The following is a 27,691-nucleotide window of genomic DNA, read 5'->3' as shown; positions in this document are numbered from 1 at the left end:
TCCTCAGCATCTAGACTCTGGTCAAGATTCTCACATCACCTGGTTGAACTTTTCTCCTTGAGAGCAGCTGCAGACAGCCCTTTCTTTACATTCCATCCTCAGTCCTATAGGCCAAGTCCTGAAGGCTCAGGATATTTGATATTTAACGTCAAACTTTTACAATTCAAAGTGTCTGCGTTTTCCTTGTTTCAAACACCTGACTGTTGTAATTAATAGCTTCAAAGATGCTGCGTCTTCTATAGATTCACAAAAGTCCATTTAAAAGCTCAAAGCTCCAAATTTGAGTCTTTTTTCTTTCTACATCATCCCTATCCTGAAGGTAATGCATATAAAAGCCCTTGCCATAACTTGAAAAGTGAGAATAAGGTCTGGGATTCAGAAGAATTGGAAAAAAGCGCACAGATGAATATCAAAATATTTCATTGCCTCAATGTTAACCCCACTTTTCAAAGTTTTCCATGACTTTATCCCTAATGTTATAGGAGGATGAACTTACACACCCCCTACTTGTCAGGAATTTGCAGTGGATAGCCCCAAGTGACACCCCGTGTGCAAAACATTTTAAGAACCGCCATGGCACGTGTATAGCTATGTAACAAACCAGCACATTCTGCACGTGTACCCCAGAATCTATAGGGATTATGCATGCCATTTCACAATATAGTATTTATTTTATTGAGAGAATAGGGTTTCTAAATGAAATCTTTAAAGATGAACAACAGGAGGAACACTTATGTATCTAACGTCGTGGAGAAACTCTGTGTCCCTCGTCAATATATTTTTACGGTTTGAGGAGCTCAGATAGGAGAACAAGGAATTCTAGGGCATGCATTCGTGCAAACAGAGAAACTTAAACCTAAGATGTGAGATGGTAAAGGTGTTGGCATCTGGTCCCAGGTGTGGGAACAAAGATGAAACAGAGCAGAAGAGAAAACATGGAGATAATGAAAGCATGACATTAACAGACACAGGGAAAAGGAGTTCATGAAGTCTGCATGCTATAGCCAAGGGAAGGGAAGACAGGCTTTCGAGATTGATTTCCTAGCAGGGACCAGTTTAAAGCATTAAAGGGGCAAGAAAATGGGCCAGGCAAGACATGGCTGCTGGGTTATGAGCAGAAATTAGGATGGGAGACCACACTTGGAAGTTTTACTTCAGTGTCTAGATTTCCTTTGCCCCAAAATTCTTTTCACAGGCCCAAGAAAGGAGAATCAGCTTTCTCATTAGCTCTTAGGCACGAAGTAACATAACCACTATTCTGGAAGCTAATATAGTGATCAACACTCAACCTCTAGGATTCACTTTTTTTAAATTCCAAGGATAGGTGCATAAAAGATGGTCCACAAGTTGTGAATGAGCCCAGAAAATAGATCAAACCATAGGAAATTGTGCCCAAATCCTCAGTTCTGGATTGCAAAATCTTCCCACAAGAATGGTGTACACAAAACTACTCCAAACACCTCCCTCCAACTGCCTTCGCATAATAGTGGGAGATGATGAAAGCCTGAACTCTGCTCTTAGGTCATTAAGTATCTTGGAAAGGAATGAAACCAGACTGCACAAGTCTCTACTTAGCAAATGCCTAAATAGGATTACTCTGTTCCTATTCCTTAAAGAGTTTCCTGAGTGTATCCTCAACCATCATAGGTTTGCTCCTATACTAGAGCTTAAAATTAAAAAAAAAAATGTTAAGGAAGTGAAGTCTTAGTCCTTCATTTTAAAAAAATAATCATTGAGACACTGGTTCCACAGAACTACAGCAGGAATTTGACTAAGACAAAAAAAAAATGGTAACAATAATCCCAGCCAAAGTTCCCAGCTCTGTGGAATCCTATAGGGAGATGAGTATTTTTAGAGGAACCGAGGGAAAGGATAATGGTAGCTTTAGCTTGAATCTTGAAGCTGTCACAAGAGAAAATAACAGTGTTGGTAATTTCTCCTTCCTGTTTAAGCACTTCAGTAAAGTGCCTTCCCTTAAATTAAACTGGGAAGTTAAAAAAAAAAAAAAGAAAAAGAAAAAGAAAAAACAATAATCCCAGTATTTTTCAGAAAACTATTTCTTTAATATTGTACATTTTACTGAAACTATATTTATAAAAATACTTCAAATCATAGCTTGCTTTCAAGTTATTGTAGGTCTATACATAAAATGCAAGATTTTAATCTCTACAATGACAATAGTATTACCTACATCCTTTTTCTTCCATGTGTAATGTGAAAATTTATCAGATTGTGTCACAGAGCTCTTCAAGTGCCTTTGAATAAGAAGCCTATTAAAGAGAGAAACCCATATAAAATGTAAGATTTGTATTGTACTATTGGCTAGGCCAGAGCGTCTGAAAAATAATTCCTCAGAAAAATCCTTAAGGATGTAAGCATCCAAAGTAGTTCTCTTAAATGTTTACCTATACCTCCTATACCTACCAATGAATGAAAGTAGTGAATGTATAAATGCTAAATCTACAATGAGAAATCAATCTGACATTCACAATCTGATGTCAAGTTTGCAACCAGTGTGAAAGCCAATTCCAAACAGTCTAGGTTTTTTTTTTAATTCTACAAATTCAAATCCAATTCTAACCTAGAGCTTTTAGTTCCCCTGAATCATTTTTCATGAGGCGGGGTATTTTAGGTACAAAACAAAAACAATTTTATTAGTCCTTCTCATCCCTTCCAGGGTAAAATTTGCAACAGAAGGATAAAGGTGTAAAGAGAAGATATAGTTTATATTCAGGCTCACACGAGCATCAAGAAATTAAACATTTGAGGTTAATTCAAAGGCTGTGCCATGAAGTCAGCAAGTAAAAAAGAAATAACCAAAGGGGGCGATAAAAGAAAGCAAAGAAGGCAGAATAGGGAAGAAAAGGGGCTCCTCAGGGACACACCACAAGCTGCAAGGAATCAGAGAAGAGGAGTAACTTTCTGCAAACTGAAATAAACAAGCAAATCTCTCTCCTTCTAAAACCATGAGTTTTAGTTGAAGTTTCTATTGCAATCTCTACTAAGCTAACTTGTGTTTCTCCATTTCCTTTCCTCTGAAAGGTCTCTCTCTCTCTCTCTCTCTCTCTCACACACACACACACACACACACACACACACACAGACACACACACTCTCCACGTTATTTTTGGATAGTGTCAGGCACAGCATAAACGGCAAGAATGTACTTTATTACTATAAATTCATTTGTAAATGAATTTTCCTATCAGACATCATTGTAAAGATTCATTGTATTAATAGATGGTTCATAAGCACAGAGATGCAATTTTTTCAATGGACAGGGATTGCTGTTAGCTTTCATTTCCTTCTGATCTTGGAGTTCCTATGTATAGAGCGCAAGACAAGCAGTCATACTGCCTGTAACTACTCAGACAAAGAAACATGTTATGGACCGGGCAAAAGAAGTGGTAACAGGCACTGAAAATTTATGTTTTAAACACGTATGGGAACTATTTTAACTAAAACACTAGTACAAGCAACTCAAAGCAATTGCTGCGCAGACGTGCATCAGGTTACTCAAATTAAAACAGCGTCAACCTTTGCATTGTATCTCTCCCATGAAAAAAAAGTCAGTGAGTGACATAGAGTTAAAATATATACTATGGTATATAAAATGTTAAAGAAAGAGCATACTTAAAATATGCCAGCCATTGGACTGTTTTACATATAACATTTTATTGAATTCTCATAATAGCTCTATGAAAAGGATTTTACTATTGTCCCATTTTATAGATAAGGAAACTGAGTCCAAGAGAAAATAAACGCCTTGCTCAGTGTAACTCAGCTAGTAGGAATTATAGCTGAAATTAAAACTTCTCATTCTGATACCAGGCACCAATTCCAAACTGTAATTAAAAGTCACATGTAGATTTATTAAAATTGTGAACTCCATCATATTTTTAATCCAGGCCCCAGATCCAGGCTACTGGGGGGCTCTCCAGTCTGCAAAGTACCGGGAAACACTACCTGAGTATCCCGCTTCCACCTGCACTACATTGAATAAGGCACTTAGTTGAATGTCATCACGTTTGATCGTTTCTCATGAGATTAGGGTTTAGGAATTTAAGCCAACATGCTTTAAAATAATATTTCTATGGCTCTGTGAATATGAAAAACCCCAGCCAACAAATAGAACTTTTAGAAAGCTACTGTCATATTTTAGACATGAGGTCCCAATTTAGAAGCTCAATCTTTATATGTATCTTTAACTCCGAGATCATAAAAGGCAAATTAATTAATGCATATGAGCCCCTCCCAAGCCACTCTGTGCTGAGAGATGACCTTCACAGTTTCATTTCCTGTAGATCCAAGAATGTGTGCTTTACTCAAGCTCATGGATGGGAGAGGCCTTAAAGGTCACCTTTTCTTGTGACTATAGCAAAAACTTGGAGGCAGAAAGGTCAGCCCCAATATCTTTCCGTTTTCTTTTTGACAGTCAGAGACAAAGTGAGAATCAAAAAGAAATCATTGTTTGCGACAAAAGACCAAGAAAGCAGACCACTGATAAAACTATATTTATATTTGCTCTCACATGAGCAGCAAGAAATAAATATTTGGAGTTAGTCAAGAGTAAAGATGTTTGCTGTACTTTAATGCAGTCTAAAATCTGGGGATGGATTTCCTTTTTAAAAAACATGAAGTTAATTGAAACATATTGTCTAGATAAGATCTATGACCACTCCTCTACCCAAAATAGGGAAAAGAGGTTTCAATGAGACCTTCCTCCTTGTGTGTCATGTGTAAGCCACACTAGGAGATTCATTTTGGCAATTTCAATGTAAAATGAAATGAAATGCCTAAAATCAAATGCTTGCGAGTTCAAGTAAAGCAGAAAGATTGGAATTTCTTAACATAATAGTTTTTGGAAAAATGATTCACAAAAGTTATCCATAGTGATAAAATATTTTAAATTAAGACTCAATGTGTAGATAATTTCTAGTGAAAGCATTGGGTTTGGACAGTCCAGATATACTGGGTTCAAATGTAGGCTTTTTGTCTTGGGTAAGTTACTCGATATCTGCAATAATAAATTTCCCCATCTATAAAAAGGGTATAATATGTAATAAAATTTGCGAATTTCTTGACAGTCTTCTTTCTTCCTTCCATTCCTTCCATTTTAATGCCAAAAATATTTCTTCCATTGAAATATATTTCTAAGCAAAGTTTGTAAAACTCTGATACAATACTATGTATCACAATTACACTATAATATATTAATTTGCTCTTAGTAGCAACACATAAGTTTTATATGGTGTAATGTTAACAAATTATTATATTTCATTCATGATACATAGACATGATGTTTTGACTCACAATGTTTTAACTTTACAGTGGTGTGGAAGTAATATGCAGTCTTGGACAAACCATATTTTACGTGCCATTCTGTGTTTTACTTTGAGTATAGTATTCAATAAACAAATTATATATAGTTAACACTGTATTATAAAATGGGCTGGACAGATAATTTTGCCCAACTGTAGGCTAGTGTAAGTATTCCATGCATGTATAAGGTAAGCTAGGCTAAACCATAGGTTAGGTATATTAAATGCAATATCTCCTTAATAATATTTTCAGTGTACAATGTGTATACTGGGACACAATCCCATAGTAAGTGAGAAGCATCTGTACTTGCTATAACATTTTTGAAGTGTAGTTCATAAAAAATTTTCTGATTTTTTTGTGTGTGGCCTGACATACCTCTCAATTCATGGAAGCCATAATTTACCATTTGAAAGAAAATTAGTAACCATGACATGAGTTTTTATGTTTCAGTATTATAAAATGGAAGTGAAATTCAAATCCTATAAACACATATGCTTAAAAGATATGAAAAGTTTTATTCAAAGAACCAGTTTTCTAAGAGATGTACATCTCATAGGCCAATAGTTTATACCCAGAACCTAAATTCTAGGTCTGGTTTTGGAATCAAGTAGAAAAAATGAAAACTACTACTTCTGTAAACCACATCAAGTCCTTTTTGAACAAAAAGAAGTGTACATTTTCAAACGTACATGTTGCCCACTGACACACAAGGAACACACTAGATATTTAGTGCTTTGCAAACACAGGACACAGATTTCTTCCTGTAAGGAAGTTAAAACCTGGACAAATCAGCTGGTAGCACATTGTCTTTTGACTTTGAACCATCCACTTTGTGTGCTAAGGTTAAAAAAGTATGCTTGCCATTCTATAACCTTTACCAAAGGCTTTGTTTTCTAGTGGATTTTTTTATTGTGGTAAGAACACTTGAGATCTAACTGCTTAAAATGTTTAGGTGTTGAATACGATATTAAATATAGGCACAATGTTGTACCGAAGGTCTACGGAACTGACTTATCTTTCAGAATTGAAAGTTTGTGCCCATTTGAGCCGCAACTGCCCCTATTTCCCTTTTTCCTTTCCCTTGGCAACTACCGTTTTACTCTCTATTTTCACAACTTTGAATATTTTAGATGCTTCATATAAGTGGAATCATCTGCCTCTGTGCTCTTATGCTGGCTTATATCACTAGAGGAGGTTTTAAGAGTGACCTCATCAAAAGGAAAACTACTTTTTAGAAATTTCTCTAAGTAGAACTTTATAGAAATTTCTCTGAGCAGGAATTTATCACTCAAAGGTTTTATCTTGGCTAGAAAAGTGACAGCCAATTATGTTTTATTGGTCCATTTATATACTATGCATGGGAACAGATATAGCATAATTGCAATGGAGATTATATATATTGTCTGTATATGAAGAACATTTTTCAATCATAATTCCATTTTCCATTTTCTTCTGTATTATGCCATTGTCTTTGCTGTGCAGTTCAGTACCACATTATTTTTCATTTCAACCACAGCTGCATCATCACTGCTGCCAGAATCTCTGTTTTTTGGAGAAAATATACAATTTAAAATTGTTTTTTTTTCTTTTTTTTATCAGAAAGGAAAGTCATCAAGAATTAGATTTTATTTTAGGAACAAAGTAAGGTTTCATGGGAGAAAAAAACAAAGCCTTGGTGTAGAGAAGGTTTGTTCATTTTCTATAGCATTACTGAAGTGTCCGTATGCCTTGATAATCCTATCAATGTTTGGATCATCTCAGTGGGGGAAATGACTTAATTTAATTCTATGTTGGTGTCTCCGCAAAGGTAAGTTATCTATTTTGAGAGCCCCGATTTTTCTTTAACTGGGGAGTTTTATACTATTGTATTTGTGAATGAAATCCCAAAGTCTGTCTAACTAACTTGTACCTCAGTTTCCCCAAATAGAAAAGTTGGGTGGCCAGCGGGTGGAGGAGGAGGTGATGGGAACTGGCCAATTGTGACAGAGCTTCCTTCAGGTCAATATCTTGTGTTCATAAAAACCTAGGCAAGAGGCAGGTCAACCCACATGAGATGGGTTTGATTAAGCTGATGGTCTGTATCTCATGTTTCTTAGTGTCTCTCTTTCAACGCCATCATGGAAGAACTGGGAATCTCACTGAAGAATCAGAAAAAAATAAAGAAAAAGTCAAGAACTAAGGGGAAATCTTCCTTCACGAGTATCCTTACTTGTCATCAAAGACGAACTCAGAGAAAAGAGACTGTGGCGTGATCCAAGGAAACACCTGTAGGAAGGAAAAGGAAACACTCCCTATGGATTTTTGGAGAAAGGATTTCTGATGAGTGTGTGATGTGTTTCCATATATCTATATCCATAACTCTGATTATGTATACAGATATAAGAAATACAAAAGTTTAAAAAGCTCACATAGATATGACTTGGGAAGTGACACCAGTTCTTTTAAAATGAATTTGTGTGCTCACTTATTTTGCATTTTTTTTCTTTTGCCCCAAAAAATCGCTGCGTGTGCTTTCTAAATAATAATAAAACAACAGGGTTTTTTCCAAAACAAGTTGAGCTTGGTTTGTTCCCCATTTGTTGCTCCCATTGGCAAATGTATGTTTGCCATGTGTTGGCAGTTCTGCAGTTTGTATTTTGAAAACTCTTCTTACCAGTTTAGATAGACAGTCATTTTGGGTTGAGTTTTAAAAATTACTTTTAGTTCATACCAAGTTACCTAGTTACTATGGTAAAGTGAACCCATTTATCTTTGTGTTCTAAAGTCTAATTTTATAAATAGTTTAAATGATACTCAGAATATTAGTGAGGTGTGCCAGAAAAGGATACTAAAAAGTAAAAATACAAAAAGTAAAAGTGTTCACCACATGATGGGGATCATTCTGGGTTCTTGGGATCCCATGGTGAAGAAAACAGATATGGTCCCTGTATGTATACATACCTGAGACTGGGTAATTTATAAAGAAAAAGAGGTTTAATGGACTCACTGTTCCACATGGCTGGGAAGGCCTCACAATCATGACAGAAGGCGAAAGGCACATCTTATATGGCAGCAGCCAGGAGAGAATGAGAGCCAAGCAAAAGGGGAAACCCCTTATAAAACCATTAGATCTCATGATAATTATTCACTACCACAAGAGCAGTATGGGGGAAACCACCCCTGTGATTCACTTATCTCCCACCAGTCCCTCCCACAACACATGGGAATTATGGGAGCAAAAATTAAAGATGAGATTTAGGTGGGGACACAGCCAGACCATATCAGTCCCTGTTCTCACATGATTAATTAGAAAATGAAGGGGAAAAAAAAAACAGTATATTACTCAAAGCAGAATTAGAATCTCCTCAGAGGAAGTCCAAAGCTGAAGAAGCCCTCAGAAGTATTTAACTGGGGCTGGGTCAAGAAGGGCTTCCTGGAGAAGAGAATAGCTCAATAAGATTTGAGGGATGACTCAGACATTATCAGGTAAAGGGAGCCAGGCTGAAGAAGCAGCATATTAGAAGACATGGAAAAAGAAAGAATAGGGCTATAATGTTAGAGGGAAAATGAGTTTGGGGTTGCTAAAATATAAGATGCAAGAAGGTGCAATAGGCCTGATAGGTATCAGTCACTCTGGTATAGAGTAGAGAAAGAATTGAAGAAAAGAAGACCAGAAGGGAGAAGAGGGGGAAGTCACCCCAAAGATTCTTTCAGCAACTGCCCCAGAGCAGAAGAAGAGAGACCAGATGAAGGAGGTAATTTTGAAACACAATCCAAACAGCCAGGGATTCAGAAAGTGGTCTCAAAAAAGACCAGGGTCAAGGAAAACTCCAGGATTCAGGGAGGTGGGAGGAGGGCTTGACTGGAAAATTGAGGTGGCATTCATCGTGTTGTTAAATAATGGAAAGAACTAGGTATTAATCAATATTTCATATAACTGGTTGGTTTCTTCAGGATTATTCTAAATTCCAGAAAACTTTTAATCTAGTCCTTCGGAGTACAAAAATACTTTGAGGCATCCAAGGGAAAAAGAATAACCTTTAAAGTGGCAACAACAATAACAGATATCAGACAAAGCTTTTGCTTGATTATAATCAATATTCAGATTTCAAATCAGTCAGAATTGAAATTGACAACAAACAGAAGAAAACTGTTCATAAAAATGCATTAGGAGGCTTAAATTAAACATTTACAAACTGGAGCATGATGATGCTGACTAGCTAAAGATGGTTTAGAATGGTAACATATTAGAAGGAGGAAATACAAAGTTTATTCATTTCACTAAAAATTACATCTGAGGCATTCGGTTCTACATTTTCTAATATTTTTCCCATTTTTACACTTTTCTCTTAATTTAGAAAATATTACTGTATCTTTCCACATACTATTACAGAAATGTGTGAGAAAAGAAGTATATCAACCTCTAATGCCTAAAATATATGGTGTATCAATCTGGTTTCTGGATATTTTAAGATCCATCAGCCACTTTCCTCCTCACTTATATATAACTAAATTTTTATTCAATATATATAATACCTGAATAAACAACTCTGTTAAAATTATATTGAAAAACTGTAGAACAGGACTTTTTTATGGCAACTATTAAATGCAGTATATAATCGCCTTCCTTTTTCCCTGATATTTTCATTCTGAAAGTACATATGGCACATATAAATGTGCCCACATTTGTGTGTGCATTTTTGTGTTTTAGGGTGAAGAATAGAGTAAGCTAATCGGTTCAGAGTGAAGAAAGTGTAGAGTATCTGGAATCCCGTCCAGAAAAATTCCTGGTAACAACAATTAATCTTGGAGGTTTTCATCCCATTCACTAAAGAACAGTGACTCACGCAGAGTTATGTAGAAATCAATGGCGAAGTTAATTAAAAACTAGATCTAACGTTTCTTCCTTCAGCAATTTCTTGGTGCTAAAAGAAAAAGATCACACGGGTGAGATATTAAGGGAAACAAATGGAGGTCAGTGTTTTGAAAGATTATGTTCACAGTTAAGATTTAGTTTCCTTTCAGATTTCAAATTTGGACTTCATCTTTATTGTAGGAGAAAAGGGAAGACCCCACAGAGTTGGAGATCTATTGTGGTGCTCAAAGTTTTTTATTCTTAGCCTAAAAGAAGCTGCAAGAAGACAGATATAAGGAGAAAGCAGCTTAAAGAAAACTAGATGAAGATAAAATAGGACTAGCTTTTCTTTCCCCTCTATCTCAGCAGCTATGGCTTTACTTTAACCCTTTGTTTTAAACAAAAGGACTACATGGGTTCTCAGTCAAGAATCTCCGAAAATTGTTGTTTCATAGAAGGAATAATGTAAAAGGTAACAATGTTGGCTCAGGGAAAGGTATCTCTAGGAGCTATCCTTGTAGCATGATTTTTAAAGAAACATAAAATCTACCCTTTCTAAAATGTATGGCCCACCAGATGCCCTCCAACATCAGAGTCTCATGGCTGCATAAAAACTGGAGCACTGGCTGAAGGAAGTCGAAGTAACAATTGACTTAGTTGATGCCTTCAGCCTAGAAGAATGAGAAGAAGACAAGCATTAACTGGTCAAGCATGTCCAAAGGAAAAAGAAACAAATGTACGCAGGCCTAGAGCAAGCAAAGTAATGGAATGTCCACCTAAAGGGACCTAGGGGCATGGGGAAGAGGCAATGAAAGGAGAGGCTGGGACCTCAAAGGTACACTAAGTTCTCAGTTTTATTCAGCTCTAGTTCTGTATAGGAAGGGAAACTTTTTCTGGTTAGACTGTATTTTTTAAATAATAGCAATGTGGAAGAAAGAAACAGGGGGAAACAGGAACAGTAAATCCACCAGAGTGGAGGCAGACCTCCTATGTTTACGAGTAATAACTCAAAGTCCCATAAGCCTTGGGAGTAAAATGACGAGCATTAAACCATCCTGACGTGTGAGCATCTAGAAGTCCAGAAACAAGCAGGCTGGCTTTGTTGGTGAATACACTCCTAGTCATATAACAGGTACACTGGAGAGACTCGTGTTTAAGCTTTACCCATAAAATATCCAATTAGAGAAGCTTCTTCCAGTTCAGACAGCCTGCTTTGTGAATGGAGACTTTAAAAAAGAATCTGTGAGCAGGTGTTGTCTGGTATGTTTGTTTGTTTACATTTAGATCCTCTTCCTCCCTTTCCCTCACCATTTACCATTTTTTTTCTTTATTGGGAGAGTGAGCAGACATTCTAGGTTGCCCTAAACAGTTCTGCATTAAGCCTAAAATCAAGACGTTCTATAGGTTAAACATTATTGTCTCTCTCAAAAGTGTCCCGATTTGGACAATAAATCATAAGACATTTTATTCATTAGTCCTCTAGCTTTCTCTTCCTGGCAGCCACAGTCTGGTTCTACTAATAAAGTTGAAACCTTCACTAATGAAGATTTCCAGAGGAGTCAACAGAAAACAAGGAAAACCCACACTACATCGCAGTCATCCAGGAGACCCTGAGGAGTCAGGCCAACCTTGACATTTCATCTGCACTTTATGAGAAATACACACATATATAAAAATGCATATGTACCTTCTACATAAAAAAAAGAAAATACATTGTGTTAGTCTCATTTGGTATATGCTCTCAACAGATTATCAAGGTCACATCATCAAGTAATACTAACTGTAATTTCAGCTATCATTTAACAAAGATGTACTAAATCCGAGTGCTTTGCATGTCCTTCACATTTTCCCACGTAATGCTCATAGAAACCCTAAGGTAAATATTATATTTTTTAAAACTGAGATTCCAAGAGGTTAGACAGCTTGCCCAAGATCACTTTACTATAAAGTGGCAAAGGGTACAACACTACCCTCCACCTCCCCACAAACCAGCATCAAAACCAGACCCCACTCCCTACTAAGCCTTAGAGACCAAGTACTATTGACCAAACCTGTATAGACCCTGGTCATACGTGATCTCAAGTGTCCTCTCAGCCTCAGTTTATGAAGCTGGAACTCTGCATCATCATTTGCGCTAAACAAAAATAAACTGCAAGAAAAGACATTAGTAGCTGATCCAAGGATGGACTGCCTGTTCATTAAAGAACCAAAATATGACTTCAATCTGTCAGAGTCCAGAGCACAGGCTCTTAACCAAGCATGTTACAATATTACTATTTTTGTTTTAATGTAAATTTTGACTCAATTTTGAAAGAACTATCCATGGCAAAATTAGTTGCCTACCACCATCACTTAATAAAATAGATGGAGAGATAGCTATCAGTGTTTCCTGGATATAATATTTAAGCATACCAGTGCATTGCCAAGGCACTTAGGTAGGAAAATGTCATTTCTAACCTTAATATTTAATAAAACAAAGTGTCCACCATTTAGTCTGCAGACTAGATGTGTTACTGATTCACTGCTTCTCATTCCTAAGGCAAGTCATTCAAATCATACTAAAAACATATGGAAGTCATGTTGTGATATTTCCTGTGAGCGTCTCAAATTTCATTGTGTTTCCAACAGTCTCATAGGAGACCATTATATTGTAAACTTCCAGCTGATTATAAACTTCTAGAGAGATTAATCTGCGTATTTCTTTTAAATTCCAATCACTCTATATAAATTGCTCCTCCTCTTGCATACAGTAGGTAATAAACAAAGACTTACTGAATAAAGAATGGACAATCTCTTGAGCACACGCCACATAGACACCTGCCATCGATTTTGAACAAGATATAGTCCCTGCCTTTGATAATATTAGAATTACTCAATTATAATTATTAATAATTATTCAATTATTCAGGTCACATTTCAAATCTGAAGGTTTGTGGAGAAACTTGATTTTTATAAATCATGATTGTGGATGCCACTGAGTTTTCCTCATATTTGCATCTCCATCTGCCCACAAGAAATACATACTGGTAAATTCTCCAGTCAGAGACCAGGAAAGTCTAGCAATTTCAGGAAAAGAAAGCACATATGTACAAGATAAAGATTTTCAGGTAACCAACATTAGAGAGAATTTTGAATGCATTCATAATGTCTTCAGTACTTGTGGATTTCTCATTAAGCTACCTCCAGAACATCTCTGAGGGGGCAGCTGTTTTTCTTGTCTTCATGATGAATTCTGTACCTAGAGCAGCAAATTAAAATGAGGCCATTTTTAATAAAGCCATGCCAAGATTTAAAAGCAATTTGGTAGTATTAAGCCTAATAAAGCAAATTACAATGATAAAAGAAACATTTTCATTGAAGTTCTAAAAAAAATGACACTCAAAACTCCAGTGTAGAAACAGAACTATGTCTACATTGTCTCAAGGGAACCAAAATAACAAATGACAGCTAGAATGTTCAGCTAATCATAACAAATATATAATTAGTTTTGACCTTTCCATAATATCCCAACAAATATAGTGATTCATAAGCATGCATGTTGCAAATGAAATTAATTGCAAGGGTATTTTTCACTGAAATGTTTAACAGTCTCATCATACAGATTTCCTGGATGATTTCCTTCTAACTTCTTCTGAAAATTAGAAGCCATGCAACAGGTTGATTTTAGTGAACCAGAACAATCTAACATCTCCATGGGTACCTGGCTCATGTTTTCCCATGTTAACCTTTATCCTTCCTCCTCTCCCTTCCCGGCTCCATCTCTCCAGATCCAAACTTCACTTAAAGACCCAATGTCAAATGCCACTGACTGCATGAAACTTTCCCTGGTTTTTTTTTCCCCATGTCTCTTCAATGATCTTTATCTGACTTTAGATGGTTTGATATTAAAGTTATTTGGTTCACGTTGGCAACTGGTATAAGCATTTTGTTTCACATCCTAATCAGCCTTTCTACCACCACTCCCAAGTGGCTGGCTAACACAATGCAAGACGAATCCAACCAAGGTCATTAAATTACCTCCCAAATTCTCCTGAAGACAACTTGGATTTATATTTTCCCTCTCTATCTCCCTTTTTATATTTTGCAAATCTTATTTTCTTCCAAAACAAATAACAAACTTTGCAAGTTCTCGGAAACTCACAAACACATAAGATCTTCCAATCAAGCATCTATGTCTGAGGAGATTCTGTTAACATGGAAGTGTCTGCATTTGCCTTGGAAATCTCAGAAGTTATTTGCAAAATAAAAGATAGAAGCCTAACCCATACCCTAAGATCATACAATATGTTAGCAGAGATACCTATGCGCCCACAAAATGCATTTCCTCAAACATTCAGGACTAACAAACTAAAAAAAAAGAAAAGAAAAGAAAGGAAGAAGGAATGGAGAGAAGGGAAGAAGAGTAGGATCCTAGGATCAGTTAAGGAGCAAATAGCTCCATATTTATAAGCGTGATAGACTGGCATATAGACATGGGTAGATCCATTTCTCCACTGAGAAGGAAAAAGGAGGGGCTTTTGCTGTATCCTGAAGGAAATAGATGGGCACTGTGTTGGATCCTCCTTATAGTAATGATAAAATGCTAACATCAGTTATCAAAGGTTGCTAATGCTGCCTCCATGAAAGAGTTACAGGGGTTCTAATTTGTCTGAGATGGTTTAAATATTGTGCCTCTTTAATACAGAAAGATGAGCTGTGAGATCCACCAAGCACCTAGCCATCTTTATTGTAAGGTAGCTTCGAGTAAGGTAGCTTTCTAAACAATGCACAAAACACACAGCCAGGTCCAGCTTTCAGGTCTACATCACTGCAACCATTCTCTTGCTGCCTTTTCCTGCTCCACAACCCGTAAAAGCAGAGATTTACCAAGGGCCAAGAATGAGAGTCCTTCTACATTATCCACCTATCAGAGAGTGGTGCCTTTTCTCTATAGAAGAGGGAAGGATGTGTCCCAACCACTATCACCAATCACATTAAGGTAGCTCCGAGCAAATTTGTCTGAGAGAATAGGAGACTTTCAAGCAGGAAAGATGAAGATTTTACTTCCCCATCAGATGCTTCTGTCACAAACTAGCTGAGATGACCCCATGCCCATGCTGAGCATGAGGACACATGGGAACAGTTTTGTTATGTGCATAGAATGAACAGCTTAATCAGAAGAAAGAGCTAGAGTTTGTCATGAATATCTTCTTTCAAACTACCATTTTTACAAATGCATTATTCTTCACTTCAGATCTTCCAAATGACACATTATTACCCTTAATCACAGGATTGATAGAAGCCACAGTGGCATTTTCCACCTCACATGTATTCTGAAGATGAGATTATGGCCCTAAGGCAATGGGTTTTCCACTCCTGAGCTGTGCTCTAAAAATCTTCAATCCAAATCACATTGCCTTTATGGTTAAAAATTATTTATGCAGCTATGAATCATGAAAGGGTGGTCATTTTGCTAAGCTAAGAATAAATAGATTCTTTCTTTTACTGAGAGTATAACTAGAATGTTGAAGAGTTTTAGTGAGAACAGGGGAAATCGATTTGTGATCAAAGTAGTATTAAAGCTCTGTTTTTCTATGTGTACGATTTGCTGTCAACTCTATAGATGACTGTCTAAAAGAGGTCCAAGATCATCAGCTCAGCTTACTTCAGTGGTTTTCTGAGACTTTTAAAGGAACTCAACAGGAGATACTTCAGAAGCTGGCTGGAGTGCTGTACAATGTTTATTGGTCTCCAGGGGAGATTTTTGCCTTTATTTCTCCCAATGAGATCCTTTCATTAAGCTTGGATAGACTACTTCAGTCTTTCTTTCAAAAGCCAAAAGTAATTCTGAAATCTGGATTTTATTCTTTCATTAACACATTTTTTACATTTAGCCAAATCATACAATTTTCTCACCTGAGCATCATGTCAAGAACCCAGTATCACAGTCAATGGGACAATGGAGACAGTGTTATGAAGACCTGTTCCCTGAGTGGGGGGTAGGCCCAAGGGTAGCAACAATGGGAATCTGTCACTAGCCCTAAGCTTGAAAAAGCAAGGGGAAGGGGCAAATACCAGAATCTTCCGGCTCCCTTAAAAGAGGACCACCCAACAGGAGCTATGGCCTGAAGTAGAGAAATGCATCCATTGGAAACATGAGGTCTTGATGAGATGAAGCTCATAAAAACATGAATTTCACTTGATATAGCTTGGCTCTGTGTCCTCACCCAAATCTCATGTCAAATTGTAATCACCAGTATTGGGGAAGAAACCTGGGGGAGGTTATTGGATCATTGGGGCAGAGTTCCCTTTTGCTGTTCTCATGATAGTGAGTCAATTTTCACAAAATCTGTTTGTTTAAAAGTGTTTAAGCCTGGGTGTGGTGGCTCACACCTGTAACCCCAGCATTTTGGGGGGCCAAGGTGGGCAAATCACCTAACGTCAGGAGTGTGAGACCAGCCTGGCCAACATGGCAAAATCCTGTCTCTACTAAAAATACAAAAATTAGCCAAGTGTGGTGGTGTGTGCCTGTAGTGTCAGCTACTCGGGGGGAGCTGAGGCACAAGAATCGCTTGAACCCGGGAGGCAGAAGCTGTAGTGAGCCAAGATTCTGCCACTCCACTCTAGCCTGGGCAACAGAGTGAGACTCTGTCTCATAAAACAAAAACAAAAACAAAAAAACAAAAAAAAGTGTGTAGCACTTACTCTTTCACTGTCTCTCTCCTGCTCCCTCATGTGAAGAAGGTTCTTGCTTCCCCTCCACCTTTCCACCATGATTGTAAGTTTCCTGAAGCTTCCCCAACCATGCGTTCTGTACTACTTCTGGAACTGTGAGTCAATGGGACCTCTTTTCTTCATGGATTACCCAGTCTTGGGTGGTTCCTTGCAGTAATGTGAGAATAAACTAATATAGAAAATTGGTACCAGAGAAGTGGGGCATTGCTAAAAGATATCTGAATACATAGAACCAACTTTAGAACTGGGTAATGGGCAGAGATTGGTACAGTTTGCAAGGATCAGAAGAAGACAGGAAAATGAGGGAAAGTTTGGAACTTCCTAGAGGCTTGTTGAATGGTTTTGATCAAAGTACTGATAGTGATATGAACAATGAAGTACAGGCTGAGGAGTTCTCAGAGGAAGAAGAGGAACTTATTGGGAATTGGAGTAAAGGTCAGTCTTGCTGTGCTTTAAGAAAGAGATGTGGCATTGTGCCCCTGCTCTAGGGATCTGTTAAACTTTGAGCTTGAGAGAGATGATTTAGGGTAACTGGCAGAAAAAATTTCTAAGCAGCAGTGTTCAGGATGTGGCCTGGCTACCTCTAAAAGCCTAGCTCATCTGTATAAAAAAAGAAAACGTATATTTAAAAGGGAAGCACAGTATAAAAAATTTGAAATATTAGCAGCCTAGCTATGTGGTAGACAAGAAAAGCTTATTTTCTAGGAAGGAGTTCAAGCTGGCTGCAGAAATTTGCATAATTAAAAGGGAGCTGAATGTTAATAGCCAAGAAAATGGGGGAAATACCTTCAGGACATTTCAGAGACATTTGCTACAGCCCCTCCCATCACAGGCCTGGAGACCCAGAAGGGAAAAATAATTATGTGGGCCAGGCCTAGGGGCCCCCTGCTCTGTGCAGCCTCAAGATATGGTGTCCTGCATCTCAGCTACTCCAGTTACAGCTATGGCTAAAAGGTGCCAAGGTCCATCTCAGGCTATGTACTTCAGAGGGTGCAAGCCTCAAGCCTTTATGACTTCCATGTGGTGTTGGGCCTGCAGGTGCACAGAAGGCAAGAGATGAAGTTTGAGAGCCTCTGCCTAGATTTCAGAGGATGTATGGAAATGCTTGGATGTCAAGGCAGAAGTCTACTACAAGGGTTGAGCCTTCACAGAGAACCTATACTAGGGTAGTGTAGAGGGAAAATGTGGGTTTGGATCCTTCACACAGAGTCTCCACTGGGGCACTGCCTAGTGGAGCTGTGACAAGAGGGCCACCATCCTCCAGACTCCAGAATGGTAGATTCATCAACGGCTTGCACTTGTGCCTGGAAAAGCCACAGACACTCAACACCAGCCTGTGAAAGCAGCCATGGGGGCTGTACACTGCAGAACAACAGGGGTGGAGCTTCCCAAGGTCTTGGGAGCCCACCCCTTTCACAAGTCTGACTTGGAGGTCAGACATGGAGTCAAATGAGATTATTTTGGAGCCTTAACGACTGCTCTACTGGACTTCAGACTTGCATGGGGCCTGTTTTGTTTTGGCCAATTTTTCCCTTTTGGAATGGAAGCATTTACCCAATATCTGTACCCCCATTTTACCTTGAAATTAACTAATTTGCTCTTATTTTACAGGCTCATAGGCAGAAAGAACTTGCCTTGTCTCAGATGAGATTTTGGACTTGGACTTTGGAGTTAATGCTGGAATGAGTTAAGACTTTGGGAGACTGTTGGAAAGGCAAGATTGATTTTGAAATGTGAGAAAGACATGAGATTTGGGAGGGGGAAGGGGCAAAATGACATAGATTTGGCTCTGTGTCCCCACCCAAATTTCATGGTGATTTGTAATCCTCAGTGTTGAGGGAGGGACCTGGTGGGAGGTGATTGGATCATGGGGGTGGATTTCTCCTTTGCTCTCTCATGATAGTGAGTTCTCATGAGATCTGACTTCTTAAAAGTATGTTGCATTTACCCCTTCACACTCTCCTGCTTTGCCATGTGAAAAAGGTGCCTGCTTCCCCTCTGCCCTTCTGCCATGATTGTATGTTTCCTGAGACTTTTTAAGTCATGCTTCCTGAACAGGCGGTAGTAATATGAGTCAATTAAACCTCTCTTGTTTATAAATTACCCAGTCTTAAGTAGTTCTTTATAGCAGTGTGAAAATGAACTAACACATCACTCTTTTCCAAGGCTCTGACCCCAGTACAGGGTCATGCCTCGTATTGGCTCAACCTAACCAGAACCCATATTTGGTTCACTAGTCAAGGGAGTCCAGTGATTCTAACCCTAACTGTCAACCTCCTAGAACAAACTGTAAAACTGATATGGTGGTGCAAACAGAGAACTAAAATTCTTCTTTTCTATTAGGATTTATGTGGTTCCATCAGTATTAAGTACTATTTAAAGCTACAATATCATCAAAGTAAAATTCAATATGTCTTCTGAAATCTACTTTAATGCATATAGAGTCCCTGATGTTATAATTTGCTTCTGGGAGAGAAAAGTGGAGTAAAATAAAATCAAGAGGGAATTCTAGAAGTGGAAGGAGAAGGAACTATGTTCAAGGTTCAGAATTTGAAGCTAGGTAGAACTGGGATATTTATTAAATAAATAAAGAAATGTATTCAAGCTCACATGTGTAGTGAGCTGCTGAACTTACTACACATGTGAGCTTGAATACATGCCTTTACTTCTCTCTGGACCTCAGTTTTCTCATATCATCAGTGAGACTACTAAGGGAACATATGTCATGCCTGACATGTTTTTAATTATTACTATTATTTTTAAGTTAGAAGTTAACACAAAGTGAAAGAAACACCTTCATGGAATCTCTATCTTGTTTCAAAATAAAATCATAGAGGAACAATGAGCATCCATGAGGTTCCCTTGTGTTACTCACTGTTAAAATACAGTATTCAGTGGCCAAAAGACCTGCACGCTACAGAATCATATAAAATGATGTTTCTCCAAGCTCTCATAAAGACATCTCACGTTCAGTGTCATCCTCAAATTGCAACACCCCTTTTTGGAGGACATCAAAGCCAAATAAGCTGTGATCTGGCTCCAAAGAGCAAGAAGTTCTTATCCTATAAATATACCAATATATGGAGCATATCTGGTCCTTTCAGCAAATTTCTCATCTAGGGTTTGGCCATAAAACAGATGACATACTAAGGAATTAATAAAGAGGGTTTATTAAAGTAACTATTGACAGAAGTAAAAGCAAGATTTAGGAAAACCAGTAAGGGCTGGCATTAACATCCATAAGCCAGAATGGGTAGCTAGAATGAATGATGTTTCCATAAAAGAGACCAAATAGGAGTTGTGTCTATCACTAGAGGAACATAGCTTCTGTTGACACCACTTTAATATGGGAAGGAGAAGTGGTATATAATATTATACAATTGGGCTTCCCATTGGACAAACCTAACTAGAAGCCACAGAGCCAGAGAATGTGAGTGAATTGGAACAGTCTGAGAGGTCAGGTTTCTTCCAATATGCAAGGAGCAGGGCAAGAAAAAAACACAAAATAAATCTGAAGGGATTATAAAGAATCACTAGCACGAGCTCTGCAATATCCAATTAAAACTAAGACCACATGCAAAATTATTCATAAGAAGATTTTAGCCACATTCAGACCCAGAGGATTATTACCATTCTTGAGAGAACACCAATGAATAAAAGATGCCCATCACGTTTTAATAGGACTTGTTGAATCACTTGGTCAAAATGCAGAAAGGACTTTATAATGTTCTGCCTCTTTAGCAAATATTCCAAAATATTCTGGCCTGGGTTTCAATGCCATTCCAGAGCCCAAGCTCACACCAGGTCTTAGGTCTTACAGCTGATCCATGTCTTTTTTATTCTCTACTGAAGTATTTGAGAGATATATGACTTGAAACTGAGCCCAAACTTTCTTCAGCCAGTTGGCACCATAACTGGAAAAACTACTCTTTTGTGGAACTTCAGCAAATAGTCCCTGAAAGTGCTGACAGTGGAGAGTCCATCACCGTAGTATTGGTCTCTGGCTTATTTTTCCTATTCAGCCCACCTGGCATCCAAATACAGTTTTTCTGGAAAAGCATCTCATTGTTGTAGCTATCTGAACTAAAATGTTAGTAAGCCTTTCTTTTCATAACAGTAATTTGGGTGATTTCTTCTCCTCTTCTTACTTCTCTGAATGTTTCAACGTTTTCATTATTTAAAAATGAAACAATAACTTCAATAAAAAACTGAGGCTCAATGTTTCAAAATCTTGCAAAAGTAATTTATGTAAGTACCTAGAAACTTTTTATGGAGAGAGATGGAGGATAAAACAGAAGATTTAAATTAGTCATGGGCCTTTTTCTGTAGGCCTAATTTTCAGTGGTCCTGCATTCAGTGGCAAGAACACTTGCATTATCTTTGAGGGTCATAATACATTATACACAATCAGAGTTTATCCCAGGAATGCAAGGAGTTTTCACATGTAAAGTAGGCTAGTGTAACAACACACATGCAGACTTAAGAAAAAAAGATATATTGTTATCTCAAGCAAAATAAAAGCACTGAATAAAGTCCTGTTTCTATTATAATATTTTGAAAGTCTCTGATATGAGAAAAATCAGAAGAAATTCCCTTAACATAATTCTATAATCTAAAGACACCAAACATTATGTATATGAAAATTTTAATTGTATTTTCATAGGAAGGAGAACAAAACAAGGATGTTCATTAGTAAAGCTAATGCTTAGTCTAGTATCAGAGAGAAGAAATTATAAGAAAAAAGAGAGCATGCATAAGGATTATGAAAAGAGATTAAATGCTATGCTTTGCCTGTGTTGTGATAATCTACCCAGATAAAACAACAGTCTTAATAGACTATTAAAACTAGTAATAGTTTATCATGGCTTCCAGATATGCAGCCAACCAAACTACAAAAATCAATAGCATTGTTCTATACCAGCAATAACTACTTATAATGTATAATATAAACAGGACCTTATTCATCATAACGATAAAAACTATGAATGGTCTTAAAACTAAATTAACCAAAAACTCACAAGAACGTAATTAATCCTATTTTAAAATGCTAATAAAGAACATAGAAGGTGAGTTGACTAAATGGAAACATAGTCCAAGCTCCTGGGTGAAATGTCTCTATTATAAAGATCCAGTGGTCTCCAAATTAGTCTACAAATCTGACAGCAACCAAATCAAAATTATAGTGGTATTTCTTTTAACACTGGATCAACATGCTCCAATATTTACCTAAAAGAACAAAGACCACATGTAGCTAAACCAGCCATCTCAGTCATTTTAGTGTTGCTATAACAGAATACCCGAGGCTGGGTAATTTATTTAAAAAAAATAAAAAGGAGGTTTATTTGGCACATGATTCTGGTGGCTGGAAGGCCCAAAGGCATGGGACTGGCACCCAGTATCTGGATGAAGCTTCAGGTGAAGGCCTTGTACTGAACCAAGTGGAAAGGTGAGCAGGCATGGGCAAAAAGGTCAAATACAAGGAGCAGCCTTGCTTTATAACAACCTGTTCTTGTGGAACGAATCCATTCCTGCAAGAACAAGAACTCGTTGACTCCTGAGAGATGACAATAATCTATTCATGAGGGTTCCACCCCCGTTACACAAACAGCTCACACTAGGCCCCACTTCCCAACACTGCTGCACTGAGGACTAAGCCTCAATGTGAGTTTTGGTGAGAACAACCATATTCAAACCATAGCACCAGCCTTTCAAAAGAAGAAGAAAGAGGAAACCTCATGCACCTGATATTGACATACCTCATAGCCACAAAAAGATAAATCAGAATAGTATTGGTTAAAAAAAAGAAAAAGACAGACAAATTAACCAATAGGAAAGAACAGAGCTCAGAGACAGATGTACAAATATGTGGGAAGTTAATATTTGAAAAGGCTAGAACCATAAGTTGGTGAATGAATAAAGGACATATTGCTCAACAGATGATGCACTCATAAATGTTCTAACCACAAAAATGATAACTTTGTGAGGTAATGCATATGTTAATTAGCTAAATTTAGCCATTCCACAATGTACATGTTTTAAAACACCATTTTGTATATGATAAATATTTCTTTATCTGTTACCTTTTTAAAAATATTTTAAAACACACAAAAATAGATGGTGTGGTCGAAAATGACTTTTTATATGGAGAAAATAAAATTGACTCCCTTCTCAACAATACTGCAAGAACAGACTCACCTGAACCCAACAGTTTGAGGCCAGCCTGGGTAACATAATGAGATTCTGTCTATAAACAAACAAATAAACAAAAGAAGTAGACTCTCAATGTCAAAGGTGTGACCTATGGGGCTGGAAGTGGTTTTAATAAGCATTTAGAATGAGCATAAATAGATCAGTTCAATTTTACCAGTATTCTTCAAATCAAGGAAAGGACAAGAACTACAATGAAAAAGTGAGCAAAGAATATTGCTAGGCAATTTACAGAAGTGAAAACCCAAGGGTATATAAGAAAATGTGAAAAGATGTTCAAAATCAATAGCCATTAAAAAAAATGTAAATTACAATAGCAATGATCTATTTCTTTACACACCTTAGTTTTCCAAAAACAGAAACTGAAGCATGAAGTATAGACAAAGATGTGAGGATACAGGCATCTTCATACAGACAGTTTTACCAATCCAGAGCACAACTAGGTTTGCTTAGTCTGTGCTTGTCCTGTGGCACAGAAATTCCACCCCTGGGTTTAGAAACTAAAGACATTGTCACACAGATCCACAGAGTATAAAAAAGGGGATGTTCCCTGAAGCATTATTTTTGATGGAGCGAGCTAGAGGCAATATGGCTATCAATTTTTGACACAGGACATACATATGGAAGAAACTGCTGGCTTCTCATCAAGCCGTTTTCCTCTTCCTCCAGGATATACACACCAAAAGCATATTTCTCAGCATCCCCTTGAGATTAGGTGTAAATCCATGACTACATTCCAAAAAAAAAAGAATATTTGGCTGGAAGGCAATAAACCATTTACAGTCTTTGCCAAAAAAAAAAAAAAAAAAAAAGCCTCTCCAGTGCAAATGTCCCTGCTCTTTCCTCCTGCTCACTGGCTTGAAAGGAGATAGCGCTGGAGCAGCCTTGGGATGCATGTGATGAAACTGCAGTACCACAGATGGAAGGAGCCTGGGTCCCTAAATTACAGGGTGGAGGGGAACTCCATGTTCTGAACTACAAATTTTGTTTCAACTTTATTAACTGATTAGATGGTTTGGTAAGCCCCTAAAATTCATAAGGTTTAGCAATTACGTATTTAGCCTTAACTAACATAAGAGATACAATATGGTGGATAAAAACCATAAAATATTATGAAGCAATTACAGGCAATAAATTTTATATAAAATATGTAAATTTTACTTTATACATATATATAAATCATGTATGGATCTTAAATATAAAGTACTTAGTGGAAAAAAGTGATATATATTAATTTAAAAATATACACATACCACCCTGTTCTTTCCCGTTTCTCCTTCATATGGTTTGGAATGCAAACGTGAAGACTAGGGTATGAGCTGCTCTCTTGGACTTTGGGAATGAAAACCAAGACTGGAGATGGTAGTGTATATCCTGATCATAAGTTCCTCACGACATGATGGAATCATCAGACCAACTGGAAATTATTTTACAAGAAAAAAGAACTACGTTGTTTGGTAAATTATCTTCTCATAAAAAAATACACATTTTTCAGGAAGGCACACAAGAAAAGGTTACACATTAAACATGGTATAGTGCTGGCCTATAGAGGGATAAAGAGGAGGAGAATGATGGTGAGTTTAGGATAGAAGGAAATCAATAAATGTGCTATGGAATGACGGACTAGATCTATAAAGTGGCATGCATAGACCAATAGTGATAGTGTAATATCAAGTGAGACTATGATCAATTGTATACCCAGTTCCCAAAAGGATGAAAAAGGCTAAAGAAATGCACAAACAATGTTGACAACAACAACCATCACTCTAATTTTTCATCTCTAAGGCTGGCGGAGGTCTCATAAAAAGAATCTGATGCATTTACCATTGCCCCAAAACTAATTCTTCTCAAATGCTGCTCAACCCCACAGAATTTAGGTCAGTGTAAAGAATTCTGTGTAGGGTCACAGTAGGAAGGCCACTCAGGGGTCAAGATGGAGCAAGAATCAAAGGGTGAGAAGGAGATCACTTCTGCTGCCTGAAGAAATTCCCCTGAAACTCTTACAAAGAAAATGCTAAGCAGCCCACAATCACACCTTGAAATGAGCTGACATACCAGTTCCAAATTGCTGGCAAGGAGCATAGCAGTTCTTTGCCAAGGAGCCTAAGACTCTTGTTTTGTGAATTAAAATAGGTACTGGGGCACCAGTGAACAGTTACAAAGTTGTGTGAATTGATCCTGCACTCCATAATGTAGAAGGAAACAAAACAAATCAGAGAGGTCAGAAGCATACACATTCACACACACCTAGTCCCAAGCAGCATTAGATTACCTAAAAGTGTCTCAATTAAGGAGAATTACCATCCCCTTTAAAACTGTAATCATAGCCATTATGTATCATCGGGCTGAAATCAGTTCCCTGGGAGATGTTCTGATTAAGTGAATTTCCCAATTAAGCCCGTCCCAGTTGAGTGGAGCATACCATTCTGATTAGATTCCTAATTTACATGGGAGGCTTCATATTATGTAGAAAGAGAAAAGGGGAGTTGAGGAAAATCCTCAGCCTCTGAAATGTCTCCCTTGCAATTTATCCCTCCAACAACAAACCTCCCATCTCTGAGGAATGGAAAGCAGTTACTAGCCAAAGTCGTTCTAAACCGCTTAAATAAAATATGAATTGTCTCTTGTGGAGCCACATCTGCCCTTCAAGAACCATCAGAAACATCACAATTGTCATCTTGTGGGATAATCCCTTTCACGGGTCAGCAACAGACAGAGAAACATAGAGGGAAAGCGTGGTCCAGTGTCCAGAATGGGGTCCATGCAGTCTTTCGTACCTTTTAAAAATCTTTTGCAGTGTACTTTGCAGCAAACTCAAATGAGTAAATAAATGCATGAGAAATGAGTTGATAGATGAATAAATGGTTCCATTACTGACCATCAGAGCCACATATAAAGTTAAAGCATATCACCGTTACACTCATTGACAGCACAAAACCACAAAATCAGGAGTAATGTTGGTCTCAAAACTTCACGGAGGCCAGGTGTGGTGATGTATGCCTGTAATCACTTTGAGAGGCTAAAGCAGGTGAATTGCTTGAGTTTAGGAGTCTGAGACCACCCTGGGCAACATGAGGAAACCCCATCTCTACAAAAAAATAAAAAAATTAGCCAGGCATAGTGACACATGCCTGTAGCCCCAGCTACTTAGGAGGATGGATTGAGGCTAGGAGGTCAAGGCTGTAGTGAGCCATGATCACGCTGCTGCACTACAGAATGGGCAACAGAGTTAGACTGTGTTTCAAAAAAAAAAAAAAATTCACCAAAAAACTTGAAATTTGAAAATATATTTGACTTGTTAGCCAAATCACTTGAACACAGCATCAAATGAAATTACAAACCTCATAAATGATCCTTCAAAATAGTACAGAACTTGCTGGACAGACTTAACTATGGTCCTATGAGGAGATAGCAACTACTATGGCTTTGAAACTGGCACCTGGTCTTTTCAATCTTCACTTCCCTCATCTGCAAAATGTATTACTGCATTTAAGTCAGTTCCCAGGGAAATGTTCTGAACAAATAATTTCAGAGGTGAAGTGCAATCTCTACATCCTGTAGGTCAGAAGAAGTTAACCACAGAGGGAAAAGCAAAGTCTAAGGAGTTGAAATTCTCAGTCTCCCATGCTCTAGTTACAGGATGTGAACAAGTCACTGGACCCTTCCAAGGTTTACTTTTTTTCTCTAAAATCCAACTCTTAGGGCTGGGATGACTTTTTGAAGGAACACACATAAAGAGCAAGGCCCATTTCAGAGGCTACCCAAATCTGATTGTTCGTCTAGAAGATGAGGATAATTACAACGAATCCATAAAGTTTTGTGGAGATTTAGCTCAGTAAAATAAGTAGAACCTCCCTTTGACTGTACCGTATTCAACAGCGTGGAAGCAAAAACTAACTCTATTTCTTTCCTACACCTAAATGGAAAAGTGCCCATCACTGTATTAGAACAATACATTTTGCATCCAGTCCAATCTAAAGTGACATTTGTCTCTTGTCCAATTAGAACTTTTCCCTTCCCCAGCTTGGGCTCCAAATTCTGCTCTGCAACAGTCCTTTCCCGTGACTCTACTTTGCTCTCCTGCTCCTTCCCCATCACTGTGCTATTTCTGGAGACATCAAGTGGGATGCAGAAGGAGGAGGCAGCAGAAGACAGCAAAGAGGACAAAGTTCTATCTTGCTTTCATCAGGTGTGGTGTGCTCACTTGTAAGCAGATGCCCAAAGGCAGACTTTCTCTAACAGAAAATATTAATGAATTCTTCAGAGTTCCCTCTGTAGGAAGCTTCTGTACTCTGCTGAACTCTGATCCGGGAGATACCTTATCTAGTGACTGCTTTTGACTCCTTTTTTAGGCCTTATTCCAAGGTACATCCAGGAAAGTTTGTCACCTGGGGTTGCCTCTACTTGGAAGAAGCTTCTCCTCACCCAGCTACCATCCAATGCATCTGTAGTAGATGCTGCAATGTGTCACCTACACCCTCCTTTCAAGACTGAATGATTTATTTCCGCAAATGGTGGGGCTACTGCTGGCACTCAGCTCTCAGGAATTCTTCAATAACTGCCTTAACTAAGGATAGATGCCTTGTCTCAGGTCACCCTGGGCAACCTGCCTCC

General features: G+C 37.8%; 1 protein-coding gene across 11 annotated transcripts in view; it reads left to right on the top strand.

Annotated features, from left to right (window-relative positions):
- The window catches only part of GRIK1 (glutamate ionotropic receptor kainate type subunit 1), a 389,636-nt gene extending 381,764 nt beyond the window's left edge, over window positions 1-7,872 (top strand). For 6 of the 11 annotated variants that reach the window (XM_035283110.3, XM_054249096.2, XM_002761345.6 and 3 more), the window contains one exon: window positions 7,419-7,872. In XM_035283110.3, the coding sequence (XP_035139001.1) occupies window positions 7,419-7,574 (156 nt within the window). In that variant the 3' untranslated portion in view covers window positions 7,575-7,872. Of the gene's footprint in view, window positions 1-6,921; window positions 7,130-7,418 lie in introns of all 11 variants that reach the window. The other 5 variants (XM_035283108.3, XM_035283106.3, XM_008986552.5 and 2 more) reach the window with 2 other exon arrangements.
- The last annotated feature ends 19,819 nt before the right edge of the window (window positions 7,873-27,691 follow it).

Source organism: Callithrix jacchus, chromosome 21, assembly GCF_049354715.1.
Source record: "Callithrix jacchus isolate 240 chromosome 21, calJac240_pri, whole genome shotgun sequence".
In the NCBI taxonomy this organism is placed as follows: Eukaryota; Metazoa; Chordata; class Mammalia; order Primates; family Cebidae; genus Callithrix; species Callithrix jacchus.
Note: the sequence above shows the minus strand (reverse complement) of the source record. Positions and strands in the feature narration are given on the sequence as shown.